Source organism: Periplaneta americana, chromosome 4 (genome assembly GCF_040183065.1).
Source record: "Periplaneta americana isolate PAMFEO1 chromosome 4, P.americana_PAMFEO1_priV1, whole genome shotgun sequence".
Lineage (NCBI taxonomy): Eukaryota > Metazoa > Arthropoda > Insecta > Blattodea > Blattidae > Periplaneta > Periplaneta americana.
In genome coordinates, this window is record NC_091120.1 from 121163781 (window position 1) to 121184629 (window position 20849).

At 34.5% G+C, this 20849-nt stretch overlaps 1 protein-coding gene across 3 annotated transcripts in view; it reads left to right on the top strand.

Annotated features, from left to right (window-relative positions):
* The window catches only part of Nmdar1 (NMDA receptor 1), a 220822-nt gene that overhangs the window by 149769 nt on the left and 50204 nt on the right, over positions 1 to 20849 (top strand). For all 3 annotated transcript variants that reach the window (XM_069823913.1, XM_069823914.1, XM_069823915.1), the window contains 3 exons: positions 3648 to 3796; positions 9530 to 9687; positions 19716 to 19888. In XM_069823913.1, the coding sequence (XP_069680014.1) occupies positions 3648 to 3796; positions 9530 to 9687; positions 19716 to 19888 (480 nt within the window). The remainder of the gene's footprint in view (positions 1 to 3647; positions 3797 to 9529; positions 9688 to 19715; positions 19889 to 20849) is intronic.

Genomic DNA, 20849 nt, shown 5'->3' on the forward strand with positions numbered 1-20849 from the left:
AGCGGAATTCACAGTGTTTACATTATCGGATAACACTCTGCTATATGTTTTCTTAATGCCAGATTGACTAGACAGCTGACCCACTTTAGGGGGACATTTCCCTTATTAGTGAGTACTTTTGAATTTGTCTTAACCAAAATTTCGGCCATCAGAATTTTCAGAGCCGCATTTTCGTTCTTCAGTTCTATCATATCCTTTTGGAGACTCTTTACATACTCCAATATGTCATTACCTGTATCAAGAATTTTCACGCTATTTAATCGAACACTTTCAACCTGTATAGAGAGTGAATCAACTGAAGGCAGGCTCGGCAGGTTGAGGTCCCTTGATGGTGAAATGACTTTTTTTGTAGGCGAAACAGGCTTTCTAGAACTTACCGGAGTATCGTCACCTCGGGAATTTTTCATTGCACTTACACAGCACTCGCACTTGTAGGAAGAGATGCCTCCATTCATGAACAAGTTGTACTCCGTCTCTCCCAGATAGATGCATTCTAGATGATATCTTGATCCACAAGACCCCGCACATTTCAAACATTTCTGTCTACCGAAGAAGGCAGCGCGACAAACCGGACAAAGATCTTTGCTCGCCGGCATACTGAATACCGTGTAGGCCAGATATCGTAACTGAAACACTGTTAAGCGCAGCTACGAGCAAACACGTCTACCTCGCATGACGGCTAGAAGCAGAGTGATAATAATAATAATAATAATAATAATAATAATAATAATAATAATAATAATAATAGCCATTTAACAATATAACATACTAGTGCTTATTCTTATGAAGGAAGTAGACATGAAAACGTGACGCTTATAGTGAAACCTACAGAGCAAAATTATGTTTTAAAAGCACACCCCACGTTATTGTATGATGCCGGTATGTTAAGCATGAGGCCGCGGCGATTACACCAGCAGGTTATACATGGAGAACAGCGAACTTAAATAATGTTGACACTCAAGGTTTCAGAAGTTAATAAACTCACATCATGCATCCTTGTGGAAGTTCATAGAACATCTGAAGATAGACGAACATGATAATTATTATGCGGTTGGAAGTAGGACATGAGAACATTAAGAAACCAGTGAGGAAGACGTACCTGATAAACCAAATTCAGGTAGAGGCAATGTGCAGAGATACGACGAGTACAAACACAGAGGGGATATATAGCATATCTCCGTGCTATAAGTTGTAAACTGAAATTGCAGAATTAAGAACAAGAAGAAGAAGAAGAAAAGAAGAAGGAGGAAACTTCATAAAATGAATATTAGAATTTATGTAGGTGAAATTAACAACATTAATCATAGTAGTCAGTGCACTTTTTTTCTTACAATCGTGTTGCATTAAATAATGAAACTTTACTGTACACTATATGGGCCAAAATGTGAACCAAATGCATGTGGTCCACATTTGTATATGTCCATAATTAATTATGGACAATGGATTGTCTTGACCAAAATTACTTGGACGAAGACGACTCTTGGCCAGAAAACCATAGACCAAGAAGCTGCGGGAGAAAAAAGTGGCCGAAATGTCCGTGGGCGAAAAAGAAAAGTGGACGAAATGTCCTGAAGCGCTGTCAAATAGTAACCTATAAAATGTACACTACAATATGATTAACAGATTATAAGCAATCTTTCGAAAACAGAATTCATATAACATGCTGTGTAGTGCTGCTTCTCGATGATGATACTTACATAATGATATTTAAAGGTTTCTGATTTCATTGTGATAGTTTACTTGTTAATATATTAGTCCTTAACAAAAAGATATTCTGCATTTGCAGGAATAGCTTGTAATTTGCTCACGGTCGGTCATACAACTAGAGGCCTATTTTACATTGTGTAGGCCTACTTATTTCAGTGGAACTTCGCTATCGTTAATTCATTCCAAAAAGCTGTGGGGTTATAGAAACAACAGTAATCGAATCATTTATGTCCTTATTACAGAAACAATTTGCTCTGAAAATGAACCTAGTCATTTAGGCCATTAACAACTTACCGTAAATTTATGTTATAAGGTTATAGCTTTGAACAAAATAATATATAAATATGTGTCACAGGAACTGTCATTCTTTAACACTAGCATATTTGTATATACTAATTTAACACAAATTAATTAAATCCATTACATTTATTACAGAACTTTGTTATGGAATTTGAATGGAACGTCATGTTTGTTTAACGATTTTGAAATTGTAATTGATCATATAAAGTCCACTGTACTTGATTTTGTATCGATTAAATTAAATTGGATTGCGCACTTTATTACCTACGTAAGGAGCGAACAAAACTTAGTTTCAAATCATTCAGGTCTTACACAAAATGCAATTTTATGTATTAGGCATGCTTCATATTAATTGCTTAAACTTTAATATCAGATTGGTATTTTCTTCTAGTTCTTCCATGTTCACTATATATATTTCCCCTAATCGTAACCATTGTCTCGCCTTCATTCTCTTGAAATATTTTGACAAGAACTTCTGAATCTGTATGCCTTTTCTACCACATCCTCTTATTTCACATTGTTATTTATCTGTAAGCTATATAAATTGTTTACAAAAGCATTGAAAAAATAGTTATTTTATTTATTAATTAAAGACATCAGCTCAAAGAATTTGAGTGACCACAAGAGTCCTGAATACAATAAACATGTACAGTATAATGCGATTTGAAATATTAAAGAAAAAAGAAAGTTAATTGTTGAAGGCAAATAATGTAAGTGCATTAATTGAAATAGAGATGATGATGTAATATTTGAAGAGAATCCTTGATAATATTAATGAGAACAGACATTACATAAACAAAAGGAATGTGAAGTTCCTTAAGATAATTCCATGTGAATTTTGTAATAGAACCTCTACTGCCAAACAGCAAACTAATGACAGACCATTGTTTAAGAGGGACGTTGTACTTTTGAGAAAGATACGGCAGACAGGGTTCATATATAGACTTCTTCTCAATATCAACTTCAGTGGCCTGATTTAGGTTCCTTTAGAAACGGATAGTAGGGTCAAGAACAGGAGCCCGTTTTAATCGTCCATTAATAGCAATAATGTCTGCCCGTCTGAAAGAACCATCTGATGATACTCAATGTACTTCCTCATGAATCTGCCAATTTAAAGTTTTTAAGAATGTCGCCAAAGCATATTGTACACGATGATGTCTAGCATTAATCAGCAGCTCGCCTTTAGAGCATTGTCCAAGCACGTGTCCAAGCGTTTCAAGCTCACTACAGTCTGGATGACTGCAATGTAAAAATATTGAAATACTAGTTTATTGTTTAATGTAATAGACTTCTCATAAAATAATAATAATAATAATAATAATAATAATAATAATAATAATAATAATAATAATAGTTCATCAATCAAGAACTTAGTGGTCTCCATTATTACTGTTGCTTTCTTATACGATTTTTACGCGTTTAGTAAAATAATAGTTTATTACGGCTGATCAGGAATATTTACAAGATAAATTTAAATTATTTTCTGTTGTATAGAGATAAGCAACATTCAGGACTCTGTCCTTGTATGTACTGCGCTACTTTAACCTAGGAATTCATTCGTTCTATTTCGGGCCTTACCTAAAAAAAATCCTCTGTTTTATAAGGTATTAATATTTTCTCTTTATAATGTAATTATACAGGTACTCCTCGAAGTTTCTCTGCAAGAGTGCTGGGAATGGTGTGGGCAGGCTTTGCAATGATAATTGTTGCATCATACACAGCCAACTTGGCTGCTTTTCTCGTGTTGGAAAGACCCAAGACAAAACTCACAGGAATAAATGATGCAAGAGTAAGTATATATTTTTATTACTGTCCAGTTCTTTCATCATAGATTTTATTTATTGTGCATACCAAAAATGTTAACATACGAACTCTAATGAGATTTTCGATACAAGAATAGCATAAATATATAACAGTAAATCTACTTGCAATGATCAAAATTAGCAGTGCTGAAGGATACACTATTACATAAAAATTACAGAATCTGAAAATCAGGTTTTCTACACAGATTGCAGCGGGTTCCATACTAATATATTATTTTATAGTCATGATTGAGAAAAAGCCAGATGTTACTTTCTAAACAAATATTTCTATAAACCAACGTCTCATGAGAGTCCAGAGCCTCTCACAGACAAAGTTGGAAAATCTGGAAAAAAATGAGTGTGTACATAATAAATTACTAGGTTGGTGTTTCCGTACTGAATAATTACTGGGCGTCGAGTTAATAAGTTTTAAAACATGGGCCAGAATTAATTGTAGATAAGGTTTTACTTTAGTAACCATTCAACCTATAATAATCATATGCTTAATAAATTCTTGTATTGATCGTGAATTGTTATTGTATATAAAAGATAACTAAAATAACTCAATTCAATTAATGACTACTCAAACAGATATCATTCTTCAAAGTTCTCCAGATATTCCTGTCTCCAGCCGCGTCTTGATGGCCGATTAGTAGGTGGAGATTGTTGTCTACTTTGTCTTTCTATCGTAGGCCTGGTCTACCAAGTTGTCTTTTCCCTCTGGGATTCTGCCCCAATACTCTTCTGAAGAGATTTTTCTGATTTCGACGTAGAATATGACCCAGTCATCGTAGTTTCGGCTTTTCGGCAGTGCTACTATATCTGGAGCTTTATACACTCTTCTCAGTTCTCTCTTTTTATGATTAATGTACCCTTGTTTAGAATGGAGTCGAAAGTCTTTCTCAGAATACTGTTTTCGAATGTAATAAGAGATTCTACTTATTTTTCTTGTTATATCTTCGTCTCTCCTGAGAATAAATGAAATAAATATAGGCCTATCATTTCCTAATACATAAGTAGGGCAAGGAAAGGTTTTTTTCGTGATATTTTTAATATTATGGCTAGTTGTTTCTCAAAATAATTTTAATTATTAATAGAAAATAGGATTGAAAATGTGCGTGTTTGATAGGTAATTTCGCGATAGGGGTATCTAATTAAGTGATAGTGGTAAGGCAATTTCGTAAATGAAAGGAATACATAGTTATTTCATATTAGTTTTACTGTATATTTATATAAATTGACAATAGCGCTTTTAAACACTAAACTATTTGATGATCTCTTATTTATGCAATCATATAAAATGTATTTCAATGATATAGAATATTTCATCACTTTTAACAGTTCATGGTATTGTTCATGAAAAAAAATCTTCTAGACTACTGTCTTTGAAATATATTAAGCTCAATAAAGAATAACACATGAAACAAAGAATAAAGTATCAAACATAAATACATTTATGACCTTATGTAGAGATATCCCTATTTTGATTAATTTGAACATTTTACAGGGACTGTTGATGTAAAAATAAGAGATCGTCCGGACAACAGTCTCTAAAACCTCTTAGAGCTAATAAAATTAAAAACATTAAACAAAGAAGAAAACATAAAACAAACACATCTACGACACTTGTGAGTTCTTGGCAGCAAGATTTTTAGAAGCCTTTATTGTGAGATTGTATCTCTGTTAAAATGAAACCACCATCATTATCTGGCACTTTCGCTATCTGCATTCAACAAATATTCTCGCCCGACACTCCTGACCATCTGGTGTGCCACTTTCATAATTGGCACCGTCAAGCCAAATCCCAACTCTTGCATTTGTATAATATGAGGGTGGGTCGGAAAGTAAAGCACAATAATTTTTTTTTGCGTTGGTATTGCAGCTGGAATGTTGATATTTCACCGAGATATAGTTTGAAGTTTTAACTTCAGACACAATGTGTTTTGCATGTGTAGCTCTAGGGAGAGAAGCGTGTGTGTGAACTACGCAACAAAGATGGCGTGGATGTTACTATCGTCAAATTGTGAAGAGCAGCGGAGTGCTGTGAGATTTTTGTGAGTTAAAGGACATAACCCAAGTGAAATTCTCAGGGACATGTGTGGCTTTACGGGGAAGACTGTATGGACTGTAGCAATATCTCCAGGTGGTGCGCATTCTTCTCAGACGGCGTGAGAACCTTTGTGATTCGCCACGTTCCGGGCGGCCGATAACGGCTGCAACTCAGCGAAATGTCACAGGCATTGAAGTGGCAATTTTGAATAACCGGCGATTCTAACTGCGAACCTTATCTCAGCAGTTCAACATTTCATACGGCATGGTATACGATATCGTGGATGAGACATTGAAATTTCATAAAGTTAATGCTCGCTGGGTGCCTAAGAACCTGACAGACGACCACAAGGGTCAAAGAATGATGACATGCTTAGACCACTTAAGGCGTTACCCTGCAGAAAAGCATGACTTTCTGGAAGCAATTGTCACTGGTGATGAGTCCTGGGCATACCACTACACGCCCAAAACAAAGCAGGCCTCTATGGAGTGGAAACATGCTGCTTCCCCAGCAAAGAAAAAATTCAAAGTGACGCAATCTGCAAAGAAAGTTCTTGTGACAGTATTCTGTGATATGCATGGTGTTTTGTTGGTGGACTTTACTAAACACGAGACCACTGTGAACGCTGCAGCCTACATTCAAACTTTGGTAAAGTTGCGTCGTGCCCTTCGTGACGAATGCCGTAACATTGATGCTAACGATATCAAACTTCTTCATGACAATGCTCGCCCCAATGTTGTGGCTTCTGTTCGTGAGAAAATTAACACATTTGGTTGGGAGGTACTCCAGCATCCACCATACAGTCCAGACCTTGCACCGTCGGACTTTGTTTGGTCTCATGAAGAAATTCCTGCCGACCATCGCTTTGCGACCGATTCAGAAATGCAATCAACTGTCTGCAGAGGGCTATACTTCAACCGAACGGATTTCTACGAACAGGGTATAATGAAACTGGTACCACGATGGGAGAAATGTGTTGAGAAACTTGGCACTTATGTAGAAAAGTAGCTGAAAGATGTGAGTTCATTTGGGTATTTTTTTTTTGTTTACCTAATAAAGTTTTTTTTTTATTATTGTGCGTTACTTTCCGATCCACCCTCGTATAATATTGATATACCACCGTACTTCCAGATCAGACGTAAGAGCAAAAAGCCTTCCTAATTTAGGTCTCTGCTTTCCATTACAATCATTTCTGCTCATGAAATCTTTGAGTGAACTCAATGACACGCCCATGTTTTGTAGCTATATAGCTAGATACTTTCTGCTTCCTCACCATTTTGGCGGCTGCAATAAGTTAATTGCACCGTATTTCCTGTATTTAATTCTCTCTTTTCCTATATTAGACCTAAAATCAAAATAGGGTAGGTAATTTCGTGATAGGCACTAAATTAATAAAAATAGCTAGAATTGAAGTACGATTTATGGGTAATAATTTTCTGCAAATACGTTTTTCTGGCAAAGGTACAGAAACCTTGCTATGGGCCGAAATACTGAGGCTTGTTCGGCTGCCATCACTTTCACGAGAAAAAAGCTAAGAAATCGCATCCATTTGCTAAGCTTTAATTAACGCTATTAACAACACTAATATAATCTAAATATATGTATAGTTAGAGGAACTCAAGTACTACAGCATAGTACAAACATGGACTTCTTACTTTAAATATGTACACAGCAATCACTGCAACACTACAAACAGTTCAAAAACTACTGAAATCCTGAAGAAAATACGAAGCGCATAATACAACTTTCTGTCATGGCCAGCACAAAGAAACTAAGATGGATTCAATCGTGTTTCGCCATCCGTGAAACAATGCAGTATTACTAGCAGACGCCTAGAAGTATTTTCTACAGTAGGCATGATCTTGAAAGCTTTTTCAAAAATTATCACGAATATATATATATATATATATATATATATATATATATATCACGAAAATACCTTTCCTTACCCTATATACAAATGTCCACATTCTTATTCCTGTGGAGGATTAAGTTCAAAGACTTGCTCCAAGGATAAAATTAGCCTCTCTATCTCCGAAGGAATAGCCCCACCTTTGTGTGTCTCAGTTGGTTCTAAATTTTGGCTTGTCGTGTAGAAGTCATTTGAAAAATAAATGATTTCAAATTGTTTTTGGTATTCTTGTATTTCTTCAACTATATTAATTTCACTGAGGTGGTCTCTTACATTTACATTTATAGTTCTGTGCACCCTTGGAATAACGACAAAAATCTCAAATAACATTCAAAAACACTTTCCTCCTTGTGAACTATCCAATTCCCAATTTGTTCGGATCTAAGGTCTTTTATCTAAAAAGTGATCAGAATATAATTTCAAATTGAACCTTTAAATTTAAGCGAAAATTGGGGTTTAAATAAGAGAGAAAAAAGTACATTGAATGCATCCGAGATTAAATTTTAAGAGCAATAAAGGGAGCAATTGCAAATTGCACCTCTGCTTGATCAAATTAAAACATATAGGACAAAATGGTCACAACATTTGATAGAATGGAAAAGAGCCTAGTGCCCAAAAGAGTTTGGATTTATATACTCAAAAGCAAGAAATCACAAGGAAGACCAAGAAGACGGTGGAATGAAGAACCGGAACAGACCATCTGGCGTATACCGTGAAGAAGAAGAAGAAGAAGAAGAAGAAGAAGAAGAAGAAGATGATGATGACCTATAAATTTTACACCTTAAGATAAATATACCCTTAATTCCATATGTTTTGCGTACACAACAAATAAGCCATGATTAATCACATTAACCAATACTAACTAGTATTATTCAAATTATATCATTATTCATTCTATATAATATAATATAAAAATATAATTATTTATACATGGCCGGTATCTAAACTGTTCATTTCAGCGTCCTTGGCAATCTAAGCAACAAATTTATCCGCAGCAGTGAATTAAAAGTTTTAAATAACTCTCTTTGATCACCAATTGTATCATCAACAATAAATTCACTCATTCATTCATCACTTCTTCACAACAACACATTATCAAGGGGAACCCAACAATTTAAAATTAAAATGTTCTTATATATTGTAAAGGTTGGTAATACTGTGATACGAGTAATTTTGTGACAGTTCTTTCTGAGAATTTATTACAATTTTACTGAGGGAAACAAGGATCGGTTTTGTGCAGCAACTTATCCACGAATATTCCCTTAATAGGTTGACGCAAAAACAGATCTTCTCTCTCAGTAAAAAAAAAAAAAAAAAAAAAAAAAAAAAAAAAAAAAAAAAAAAAAAAAAAAAAAAAAAACTATCACAATATTACTCATATCACGATATTACCAACCTTTACCCTACTCTGGTTCAAATACCAGTAATGTATAGAATGTTGTATAGCACACTAGGGTAAACAGATTTTATACGCTCGTGGAAATTATCACTCTCGGCTTGCCTCGGGAGCTAAACTTTCCACTCTAACTTTAATCTCTTATACTACGAGTATAAATTACTATAATAGAGTGACATGTTAATTGAAAATACACATTATAACACACTATCATATTATTTCAATAAATACATTTGATAACATACATACAAGGTCACTGTGAATCCAGTACACAGAACATGAGTTATTCTGTATTTTTGTGTGTAAACTTGTTTTGATAGAATTTCAAGGAATTAAAGTTTAATCTCTTTATAATTTTATAGTTACGCAATACAATGGAGAATCTTACTTGCGCCACAGTCAAAGGCTCTGCAGTAGACATGTACTTTCGAAGACAGGTTGAACTCTCTAATATGTACCGCACCATGGAGGCTAATAATTATGATACCGCAGAAGAAGCTATACGAGATGTGAAAATTGGGTAAGTTGTCTGTAATGTTTAAAGTCAATAACAAAACTAAACCATATTGGTTATTCCAAACCTTTAATTGAAAATGAGTATTAGTCATTATTTGCATTCATAAACAACTCGAAAATTTCCACAATAATGTGTAATTCTCAACTCTTATTTAGGAGCACAAAATCAGAGACGAAACTTATATTAAAACCAAAAATTTGTGATACTAAAAAATGTGAAATGCAAAAGAATCAGCCATTTTAGAAACTGCTTGTCCAAAAATTCTAGCTACTCTCTTGGAATGTAGGTACAAAAACTCTAAATCCGAGCTGTCGAGCACTTTAAATGTCGCAAGGTCATGGACACAACATAGGCCCTATAGTTGAAAGAGAAACTCACATTAGTGAAGAAGTGCTGTTTTAAGCAATTTAATGCGATTTCTTGAAAAGTAGTTTTTACGAACTACTGATTTAATAGTAAATAATTTTAATACTATAATTTCGTAATTTTGTAAATCTATGTAGGCCTAAAGATTTGTGCTATTGTGAAATATGTCATGCACAATAATTCTACGAACACTAAAAAATCCGAATATTTCGAATTTATTGCTATCATAACAATGGTTATAAAGAATCGGTATGTCAGATATTTTTAGACGAAATCAAACACCACATCACTAGTTCTACTATAGTTCTACCAGAGTAGCTAGAGTAGCTGCAGAGTAACGTATGACCTCTTAGACGCAGGTTTGATCAAAGTATTATGGAATTTTTCGTTATTTTTCCTCAGTTACTCCGCGTATGTCGTGGTTTCAGTCTTTTACTTTCTTTAATTTACAATCAGTCTATCATCTCATCAAAACTGTCTGATTTTTAGAATTCAGCATGTACAAAAATAAATTAAATAATTAAAAACAAATAAAAAAATTAGTAGCATAAATAGACTGTAAGTGTTATACGGGTTGGATAAAAATAAAGATCCAGACGTAAGAATTACATTAAAGAAGATATTATACGGAATATGTATAGTCGCAATGAAGGCGTATGGTCAGGTCATGTAAATACAGGACAATCTGATTGTAAAATAAGCTACAAAATTGAATCCATCGGACAAAAGAAAGCGTGGTGGACTTTTTAACACGTGGACAGACGGAATCATAAAAAGTAGGAAAAACATAAATTTTAGGTATGAAAATTTTATAAAATATCAATAGAGAAAAGGAGAAATCTAACATCTGAAAAAAGTCATAAATTATATGGAAAAGTTATCGAAAATACAAACAAAATAAATAAATGAATCCGATTAATTGGCAGAAATATATATTTTTGTAAGGAATACTAACTTTATCCCGAGGCAAAATTGAATCTCAGGAGAAAATTATATCACTATACAATAATTGCCATAACATTCTTACAGTAGGTATGAAAAATTAAATTTGTATGGTAAATGGTACAGAATTCATTGCATAAGCTATTTTCCTCCAGTTATGGTTTCCAAAAGTCCATAGGCTACTCGCCAGAATTTTCACATTACTTTCTATACAATAGAGATGTAGTAGTTAGATAGGCCTATATACAAATGTCCTCGTAAAATTTTAATGCATATGTTGTACTAAATACTCATTTGTATTCTACATATTAATATTGCATCAAAATTGTATTGCAATTTGTACAGTTAGTAATACTAGTTTCCAAATTATTACAGTTTTCACGTTAATTAAATTAAATACTTATATGTTTGTAATCTGGATATGAATGGTCACCTGATCTATCAGGAAGATGTTTCCCTAAGTTTGTGAGAAATTATCATTAAATTCTTATAACCTGAAGAATCTAATGCTACAAAAGCAATATATCCTGACACTTTCTAACTAAACTGATAATACTTAAACAGAAGGCAAATAAAACAAGTAACTGAGAATAATGTTTAAAAATGAATAACTAAATATCCAATAATACAATAAATATATATGCTATATAAGTGAAGCCTGTTGTCGTCCGCAGGTTTTAATACCAATAATTTCGTGCTACAGGGAAATGAACTATTCTTAAATTACTATAGTTATATTCCTGACAATTGAAAAGAACTTAAATTCTTACAAACTAAATAAAAGATACGGTACAAACTAAATAAAGTATATAATTTATATAGGATATTTATAAAACCTACGCCTGATTGGCATTATATGTAGCCTATGGGCTTATCTACTCTTACATCAGGCCGTACACTTAACGGCAAAAATAATGGGCCAAATCTTGGTCGATAGAAATGCTAAGTTCTATCAAATTCTATCGCGCGGATCACTCGTATAAACGCATTGCACCTCAAAGCATTGCTGTAGTGTCTCTTCATTGTAAGTCGTCCCTATGCAATGTACTCAACTTTACAAGCTGTGTGTGGCCCAATGGTAAGATGTCTGACATCGATACCAGAGGTTATAGTGGGCTCCAGCGATTTCGGGCAGAAGGATTTTCTTAATCTGAACTCGAGAGCGAGTTACTCACCGCTGCAAGATCGGTTGTTATTTCTGTCGTATCTGGAATGGGTAGGACATAAGAGTAAACATGCAGATCCGAGTATTCTAGTCGACTGTTGACAGTCACCTCCAAAAACTAAGCAAATATTACAGTAGTTATAATTATGTGTGCATGCATATGGAATGAGACCATTTCCCGGTACACCGTTTTCGAGATAATTACAGTCCCCGCTGCATAATCCTTTCATCGTTATTATAAAGCAAAGAGACAATTCTGTAGTGCTCGGGAAAAGTGGCACAAGTCAAAATTGTTAATTTTACAGGAGAAGGAAAAAACTGTCTTCTCACTTGTTTATGTCTATTTGATTTTCTTCTGCATGAATTATTGTAATGGGAGAAATACTTATATCTCTTTTCTCAAGCGAGCAGATGTTCCGTAAGTTGTCAATAAATTAATAAGCACGTAATAAAAACTAACTGACTATCACCTTAAATCTCCTTAAACCCTTTGTGTAGGTTCCTAGTCAAAAGATAAGACGGAGTTTTAAGAAATATGAAAAATAAGGGATGGAAAATGGCAGATGATAATGATTAAAATAATTATAGGCCTACTGATTTATTTTTTGAATCAGCAGACATGCAGCCTTTAAATTTGAAACAAAAGCTACTTTATACAATTGGGTTACTATAATCGTTAGATTATTCATTTCATCTCTCCGAATTGTTTCTAAAACGCATAAGGAACGTAAAAAAATTCGACTTTATGTTCTCCCTTAAAATAACTTTTGAAGGTTTATTTTATCCCCTAACGGAGCAGAGAAGAAAGAGAAAGGAGTTGACGGTTTTAAAAATTCACTCGAGTATTTTGAACTAGCCGACGTGGAGACTTTAAAAGTAAAATGAAGGTTACTCTCTACATTTTGTCCGATCTCGACGAAAGTCGACATCTGGGGATCTTTGGGATCACAGAATATGAATATGGTAGCACTTGTCCCAATTTATCCCAAAAGTGGTGTAGTGGAACAAAATTAGGTTTTATTTATACTTAAAATTTCAATAAATAGACTATTGTATACTAGTCTTTAATACACTTTGACATTAAAAATTAAATACAAAAATAATGATAATGATAATAATAACTGTCATAATTTCAAAATTTTTCATCTCCCCAAATTTTTAAGCATCATGTCTGCTTTTTTACAATATCTTTGCCATGTTCTCGCATTTTTTAGTTTTACCTTGTAAACTTAAGAGAAAAAAATAAAGTTGTTGCTATTCAAATTATTATTTACAGAACGCAAACAAACATTTTATTTCTATTTAAAAACTATATATATTTTTAATGCGAACATAACTTTGTTAAGTATACTCTAAAGAACATGCAGTAAAAATTTCAGCGACCTAGCATAAAAAATGTGGAATTCTTAGGAACATGAATGCAGAGAAATAGGCAAAAAATAGTACGGGGAAATGCGTTTTAAAGTTTGTATGCATTTTTAACTTAATGACCGCCATTTTTAGGATGGTGTAATTAAGAACCCAACTGCCGTAGGGTTCTAAAATTTCGTCACAGTGTAAAGTGGGCATCATAGTTTCATTTTCTATAAAAATGACCTAAAAATCTGATATTTTACCAAATATTATCAATTTTTCACCCGTCCCCTTCCTAGTGGTAATAAAGTTTAGGAGACAAAAAACGAAAAGGGAACTTCAAGTCCTGGCCCTTCGTTTCAGAAGACAGCCACAAAGAAACAGGACCTTGTTTGGAAAAGAAGTGAAATTGCTGACACAGCCTATGAAGATGGTGAAAAAGTTACACATTTTCTGCATTCCGTAATTGATAATTGGAGCGTCTTAATAAATAAGGATTTAAACCAGTTAACAGCAGATGCGACAGACAGGTGTAGGAATTACCACGCTAAAAAATCATCCATCAAGCTCGACAGCTATCAGACTCACACTAAACAACACAAGAATTGAGTCGACTACTTTATTCGTGAACTATTGCTCAGAGACCGCCTCATTGTCCAAGGATTACCATTCCTTGTAAACACATGTTACGCGTGAATTAAATTAATTCATTACATTCCCATAAGTTATCCATATATTTTCATTAATCCTTTTGGAACATGAGGTTTCTTGCCTGGTGTATCAAATGATCTTATTTCTGTGTCTCTTTCGGTTTAACATTCTTGAAATCAGACGTGTCGAAGATTCCTGTTACTTCCGCAACTCGTTCTTGTACTTTCTGAGTGTTTGTTAGGAATGTTTGGGCACACTATTCGACACAATTCATACCTATTTTTTCCCCTCACTCCATTAAGTCATAAATATTAGCATAATTTTTTGGTTCTGGCTTTGCAATGTTCTTAATATTTTAATTTCGAAATTGTAGGAGACGTACTGTAAAACCATTGCGAACCAAAGTCGCTTGCGGCACGCTGCAAATTATCCACTCGAACTGTACTGTGGTCCATTTGTATGTTTCATAACAATGATACTAGAGGAGGAAAATGTTATCGCCAACTCATTCATGAAGGACAACAAATAACTCGTCAACTAGCACTGTCTTGAAGGCCATTCGCCAGAATTGATGGTTCCAACTGTATGTGAGTTGGCCTCCCGGTACGGTAGAATTATTTCATTTTTTTTATTTTTAATTAATTTATTAGTTTAAATGTGAAGTGGCATTTGTTCATAAACTTCATTATGCCTGCCTTGTAAAATATATTATTGCCCATCATCTGTGGGCTATTAATAGGCGAGACCTGGCCTGTATAACAAAAATACTTGCTTCACATTCTAAAAAACCGAACGCATAAATAAATAATAAAATAAACAAAAACAAACAATTTCTTAATATATTAACAAAAAATGCCTGTGGTGGGGAATAGTATCTCGTTCACAAACCACCTACAAACCACCTGCGTCATTCTGCCCTCATTCTGCGCGGCATGGAGTCCACAAGATTATGGAACAGATCTAAATTTATGGCCACCTCCTCCCACGCATATAGAACTCTGTCCCACAATTCCTCAGCTGTCCGAACGAGTGGTTGTTCTGTCCAATTAGAGTGTAGGATCCGTTTCATTGTAGACCACAAATTTTCAATCGCATTCATATCTGGTGATTTTGGAGGCCAGTCGAACAGATGATCATTCTGCTGGACGAAAAGTGTTCCTTCTAGATATCGTTCTCAGGCGGAACGGACCATTACATTTGCCAAAATGTGTTCGTAGACTACTGCCGTAAACCGACCGTGGATATGTTCCAGAAGTCCTCCCCCATCGTATGATATCCACCCCCAACACGCGACGCAATAGCTTGTTTATGGATTTTTTTGTCTCTCTGCCATCTTCAAGTGTAGGCCTAATGACGAGTCAAAACGTTTTGTTAACAATCAGGAGTATTTGTTGGAAGACAGAGGGATGTTTATTACTTATTAGAGATTGGGCATATTCTAAAAGATGTTGCCACATAAATATTGCTGTGCGAGACATATGTAAAGGCAAATTTGTAATTATAAAAATAAGATTATGAGAGATCCGAACCTGGAGTTACTACTATTAACTCGTTCACTGGACCAATGCGTAACGATTTAAGCTACTGTGACTGCTAGTATCGTTTCGGCATAATACGTGGTTTTCCTGTTCTTAATCGTTTCGGTTCATTTTGTATTTATCAATTTTATTATTATTTCACTCTTCAGAGGCTCTGATGTACCTATCTAGAATCAATCCTCCATTCGATTTTATAACATATTTTAGACTCTTAAACAAATTACAGCAAATTTAAATGGTTTCATTATGTGTTACCTGGTGAACTACGGCTGTGACGAGACGAGCATGCGCAATCTTATGTCTCTGGAACTTTGAAATTGTCGGCGGCCCATTATTTTTGCCGTTAAGCTTAAGTGTACATCTCATTTGACGATATGTGTCAGAGGAAAAACAATTTATTGTACGCATCTGAAGTCTGATTATTGCAATATGTTACTAGTCAGTGATGTATGCAATGGAAGGGAAAGGAATTGTTCAGCCTAACCCAATATCTCCTGACTTCGTTTCCTCATGAGTGATACCTTATTGGTGTCACTGATGAGATTCAAACCTGTCTTCGGACAGTTGTCCAAAGAACAAACATTTATAAAAATCATGGATCTCCATGGAATATCGCCCACGTATTTTATACTTAAATCGTAGCCTATTTTTATCACACAAGTAATACACTGATATAAAAGATTAAAATATGAAAATGAAATAATATGCAATATCATAAGTGCAATGCTTAAATGTGTGAGAAAAGACACCAAGTTATAATTTTAGCGCTCCTTTTGGATAGTAGTTGAAAGAATAGCAGTAATTAGTTTACAGAAAGCTAGAATTGGACTGACTTATGCAATAAGAGACCAACCGCCAAAAACATGTTTTAGAGATACTGTCCATTGAAATAAAACTGATTTTTATTAAACATTTTATGTAAGAAGTATTGTAACATTCAAACTATTATCAAAAATAGTAGGTACATATACTGCAATACTAAGAAATAAGACTAACCGATTTTTAATAACAGATCAGCAGATGATTTAATATTGCACAGCAAAATAAATAAATAAATTTTATGCAATAAACGAATTTACTTTATAAATAGCAGCAAAATGCAAATATCGCATTCTTGATTTTTTTCCGATTTGCAGCCTGCAACAGATCTGTGCAAATATCTCTATTTTTTCAAATCGTAGGTTGGTCTATTATTGCGTAAATCCGTCCATTTAAACTTTTATTATCTTTATGAGCCATTGGCGTAGTTCAGAGATAAGAAGCTGGTTTCCTAATCCAAGAATGCGCACGAGCGTGGGTTTTAATCCCGCTTGGGCTGATTACTTGGTTGAAATTTTTTCTGAAACTTTTCCCAATTCAGGGCGAATCCTCGGTCTTTCTCACTATTACCAGATTCACTGACGTTAAATGTCCTCGTATAATGGATACAGAGTAGTTAAATTAAACACAAAATACTTGTGTGTGATTCAGAAAAAAAAATAGCAGACTGAGTAATTAAGATACACAAAGTCAATTGAAAACCTTTAAGTTCAATGAGAAATTAAACAATTACTGCTGATATTATTATTATTATTATTATTATTATTATTATTATTATTATTATTATTATTATTATTATTATTATTATTATTAGGAAAGTTTCTGTGTGATGCTTTTCTAATTCACTGAGGGCTAAAGCACGGAGATGAACTACCACATTTACTTTTTAACTTCGCTCTAGAATATGCCATTAGGAAGGTTCAGGATAACAGAGTGGGTTTGGAATTGAACGGGTTACATCAGCTTCTTGTCTATGCGGATGACGTGAATATTTTAGGAGAAAATTCACAAACGATTAGGGAAAACACGGAAATTTTGCTTTAAGTAGGTAAAGCGATGGGTTTGGAAGTAAACCCCGAAAAGACAAAGTATATGATTATGTCTCGTGACCAGAATATTGTTCGAAATATAAATATAAAACTTGGAGATGTATCCTTCGAAGAGGCGGAAAAATTCAAAGGAACAGTAATAATATAAATAACACTTGGAAGGAAATTAAATTCAGAACAAAATATATGGAAAATGCGTGTTATTATTCGGATGAGAAGCTTTTGTTATCTAGTGTGCTGTCAAAAAAACTGAAAGTTAGAATTTATAAAACAGTTCTATTTCCGGTGTTCTCTATGGTTGTGAAATTTGGACTCTCACTTTAAGAGAGGGACAGAGATTAAGGATGATTGAGAATAAGGTTCATAGGAAAATATTTGGGTACTAGGACGGATGAAGTTACAGAAGAATGAAGAAAGTTACACAACGCAGAACTGCACGCATTGTATTCTTCACCTGACATATTAAGGATCATTAAATCCAGACGTTTGAGATGGGCAAGGCATATAGCAAGTATAGGCGAATCCAGAGATGCATATAGAGCAGGCCTGCGCAAACGGCGCTCATTGAGCGCTGTCGCTCCCTCGGAGCGAGAAAGTCGTCTAACAGCTCGCCGGAAAGGTACGTCGGAATGACGTAGGATTGCTATTGGTAGAGGATAGTCCACGCAGCTATGTGGTGTATTGTGCATTATCAGTAGCTATTTTACTTTGCCTATCTATCTAGAGCTACATAATGGAGAAATCTAAAAGAAAGAAAAGTGATCATCAGGGAAATTCTTTCAATATTGCATGGGAAAATTCTTACTTTTTCACAGCAGCTGGAGTCAATACTCAGTGCCTTATCTGCCACAAAAGCTTGAAAGAAAGAGGAAAACATAATATAATGCGTCGTTACTAGTCCACGCATACAGAAACGAGAGTTTTGTTGGTGAAGATCGCAGTAAAAAGGTCCAGGAATTGAAAGTTACATTATTACAGTAGGTAGGGTACGTTAGAATTTATTAATCTTAAACAATTTAAATATATCTCTTCAGGGAAAAGGCCAGCTCATTGTTGACATATTTAATAAATTACGGGATTTCAGTCGTAAACTTACACTTTTCGTAAGTCAATTTCGGAAAGGTGATATGGCTCACTTTTTTTTTCCAAAGATAGAAACTGCTCGCGATTAAACAATGTTAAACGATTATGTGCAAATATTAATTGAAATTCAAAATGAATTTAATTCTAGGTTCCAGGATCTTGTCTTAATTGGAAAGAAATTTAAAGTTATAATAAATTCCTTCAACACAAATTGAAAGTGCCATACGATTTACAGCTTGAACTTATTGATCTTCAATGTGATCTAAGGGCTAAAGACCGTTTGAATAATACTACTAGCCTGGTTGAGTTTTACAAAACTAAACCTCAGCAATAATATCCACGACTACTCAGGCTAGCTGTGAAAATGATTGCCATGTTTGGCTCAACATTTATATATGTGAGAAACTTTTCTATAATCTACTTTAATAAAGGCAGGCATCGAACTTCTGTAACTGATGTTTCATAACGTTCAGTACTGTTTCTTTCAGCTGCCAACAGCCTAAAACTCCGTTTTGATGTACTGATATATAAAAATATAACAAAATGATATTGTATATTTAAGTAGCTATGGTATGTCTATTATTTTTGCAAAATAAATATTTATTTATTAATTAATAATAGTCCAAGATAGTTGTGTAAACACTAAACGGGAATTCACTTCATGAACACTCGTACTAGTACTTCCTTTGTGTACATGTAAGGGATCACCACTTCTTCTAGTCCACTCTTATACAGAGCGCAGCCAATATCTGCATTCCGCCCGCGAGCTGTGAGCCGAGTCGGAGAGCAAACCTTGCGCAGGCCTGATATAGAGTGTTAGTTGAGAGGCCAGAGGGAAAAGACCTTTGGGGAAGCCGAGACGTAGATGGGAGGATAATATTAAAATGGATTTGAAGAGGGTGGGATATGATGATAGAGACTGGATTAATCTTGCCCAGGCCTCCATAGAGGTTCATTCTGTCACTCACCATTATTTATTTATATTTTTTTGGTAGCACTGGCTGGCATTGAGGTACAAGAGAATACGTTGGTAACTGATTTACTCATTAATTGCTTTGGATATAGGAAACTAATGGCCTTCATCTGGGACAGTTCTCGTTTGGAGTTTGAAGCAGCACAAGATTGCGAATTGGTGACAGCAGGAGAATTATTTGGACGATCTGGTTACGGCATTGGATTACAGAAAGGTTCTCCATGGGCTGATGTCGTTACTCTTGCCATCCTTGATTTCCATGAGAGTAAGTACAACTGCTATAAAAGACAATAGGCTTAGCTAATAAGTTAGTAAAATAAACAGTATTTTAATTGAGAGGAGAAAGCTTCTTTTATACCTATTTTGCGATTCCCAAAATAAAGTGTGTTTTATAAGCAAGTAATTTAATATACAGAGTGATCCGTTTGGGTATGGTTAAAATAAAAACACCGTAAAAGATTTACTACTGAACTTTATATGTTGAAACTTTGTGCATACAAAACTGAAAGATGGGAGATTCTTCAGAGCTCAACATGGCTTCCATTGCGCACCCCGTGCATCTCATAACGGTGATGCAATTCAGCCCATGTCCGTTGTAACATAAGAGGGGTGATTTGTTGAAAAACTGGATTAAATTTTACTCTCAAATCACCAAAGTTCCTGGGTTTCTGTGAATAGACAATGTCTTTAACAAAACCTTACACGAAGAAGTCAGGAGGGATTAGAACTGGGGAGTTTGGGGACCTAACCAAGAGATAGCTGCTTCTCGTACTGGGTTTCGCCTGCGACCTCCTTCATGTTTGTTTTTTTTTTAAGACAGAACCTGTTTGTATAAATGTTTGATACCATAACATTATGGAATCGTATTTAGGTACATTACGCACACTACACTTACGTCGAAATTTCCTTTGAACTCTTTTAACACTCAAATTTAGCATACCAAAGAACACATTGTGTCCGCTGTTGATTTGTAATAGCCATTTTAATCATCTACGGTTTTCATTCGTCCTTTCAGATTATGCATTCTTGAGTGTCACATATGAAGACTCCCATCTTTTAGTCATAATATAACCAGCAGGAAAAGTTTTCCTATTATTATAATAGCTTTATAATAATAAATTAACATTATCCATATCAAACGGATCAGACTGTATACTGTATATTACATTAGGGATTGTGATTCTAATCTCATTGTCTGCAGAATTTTTTAGCCAGTAGTAAATAAT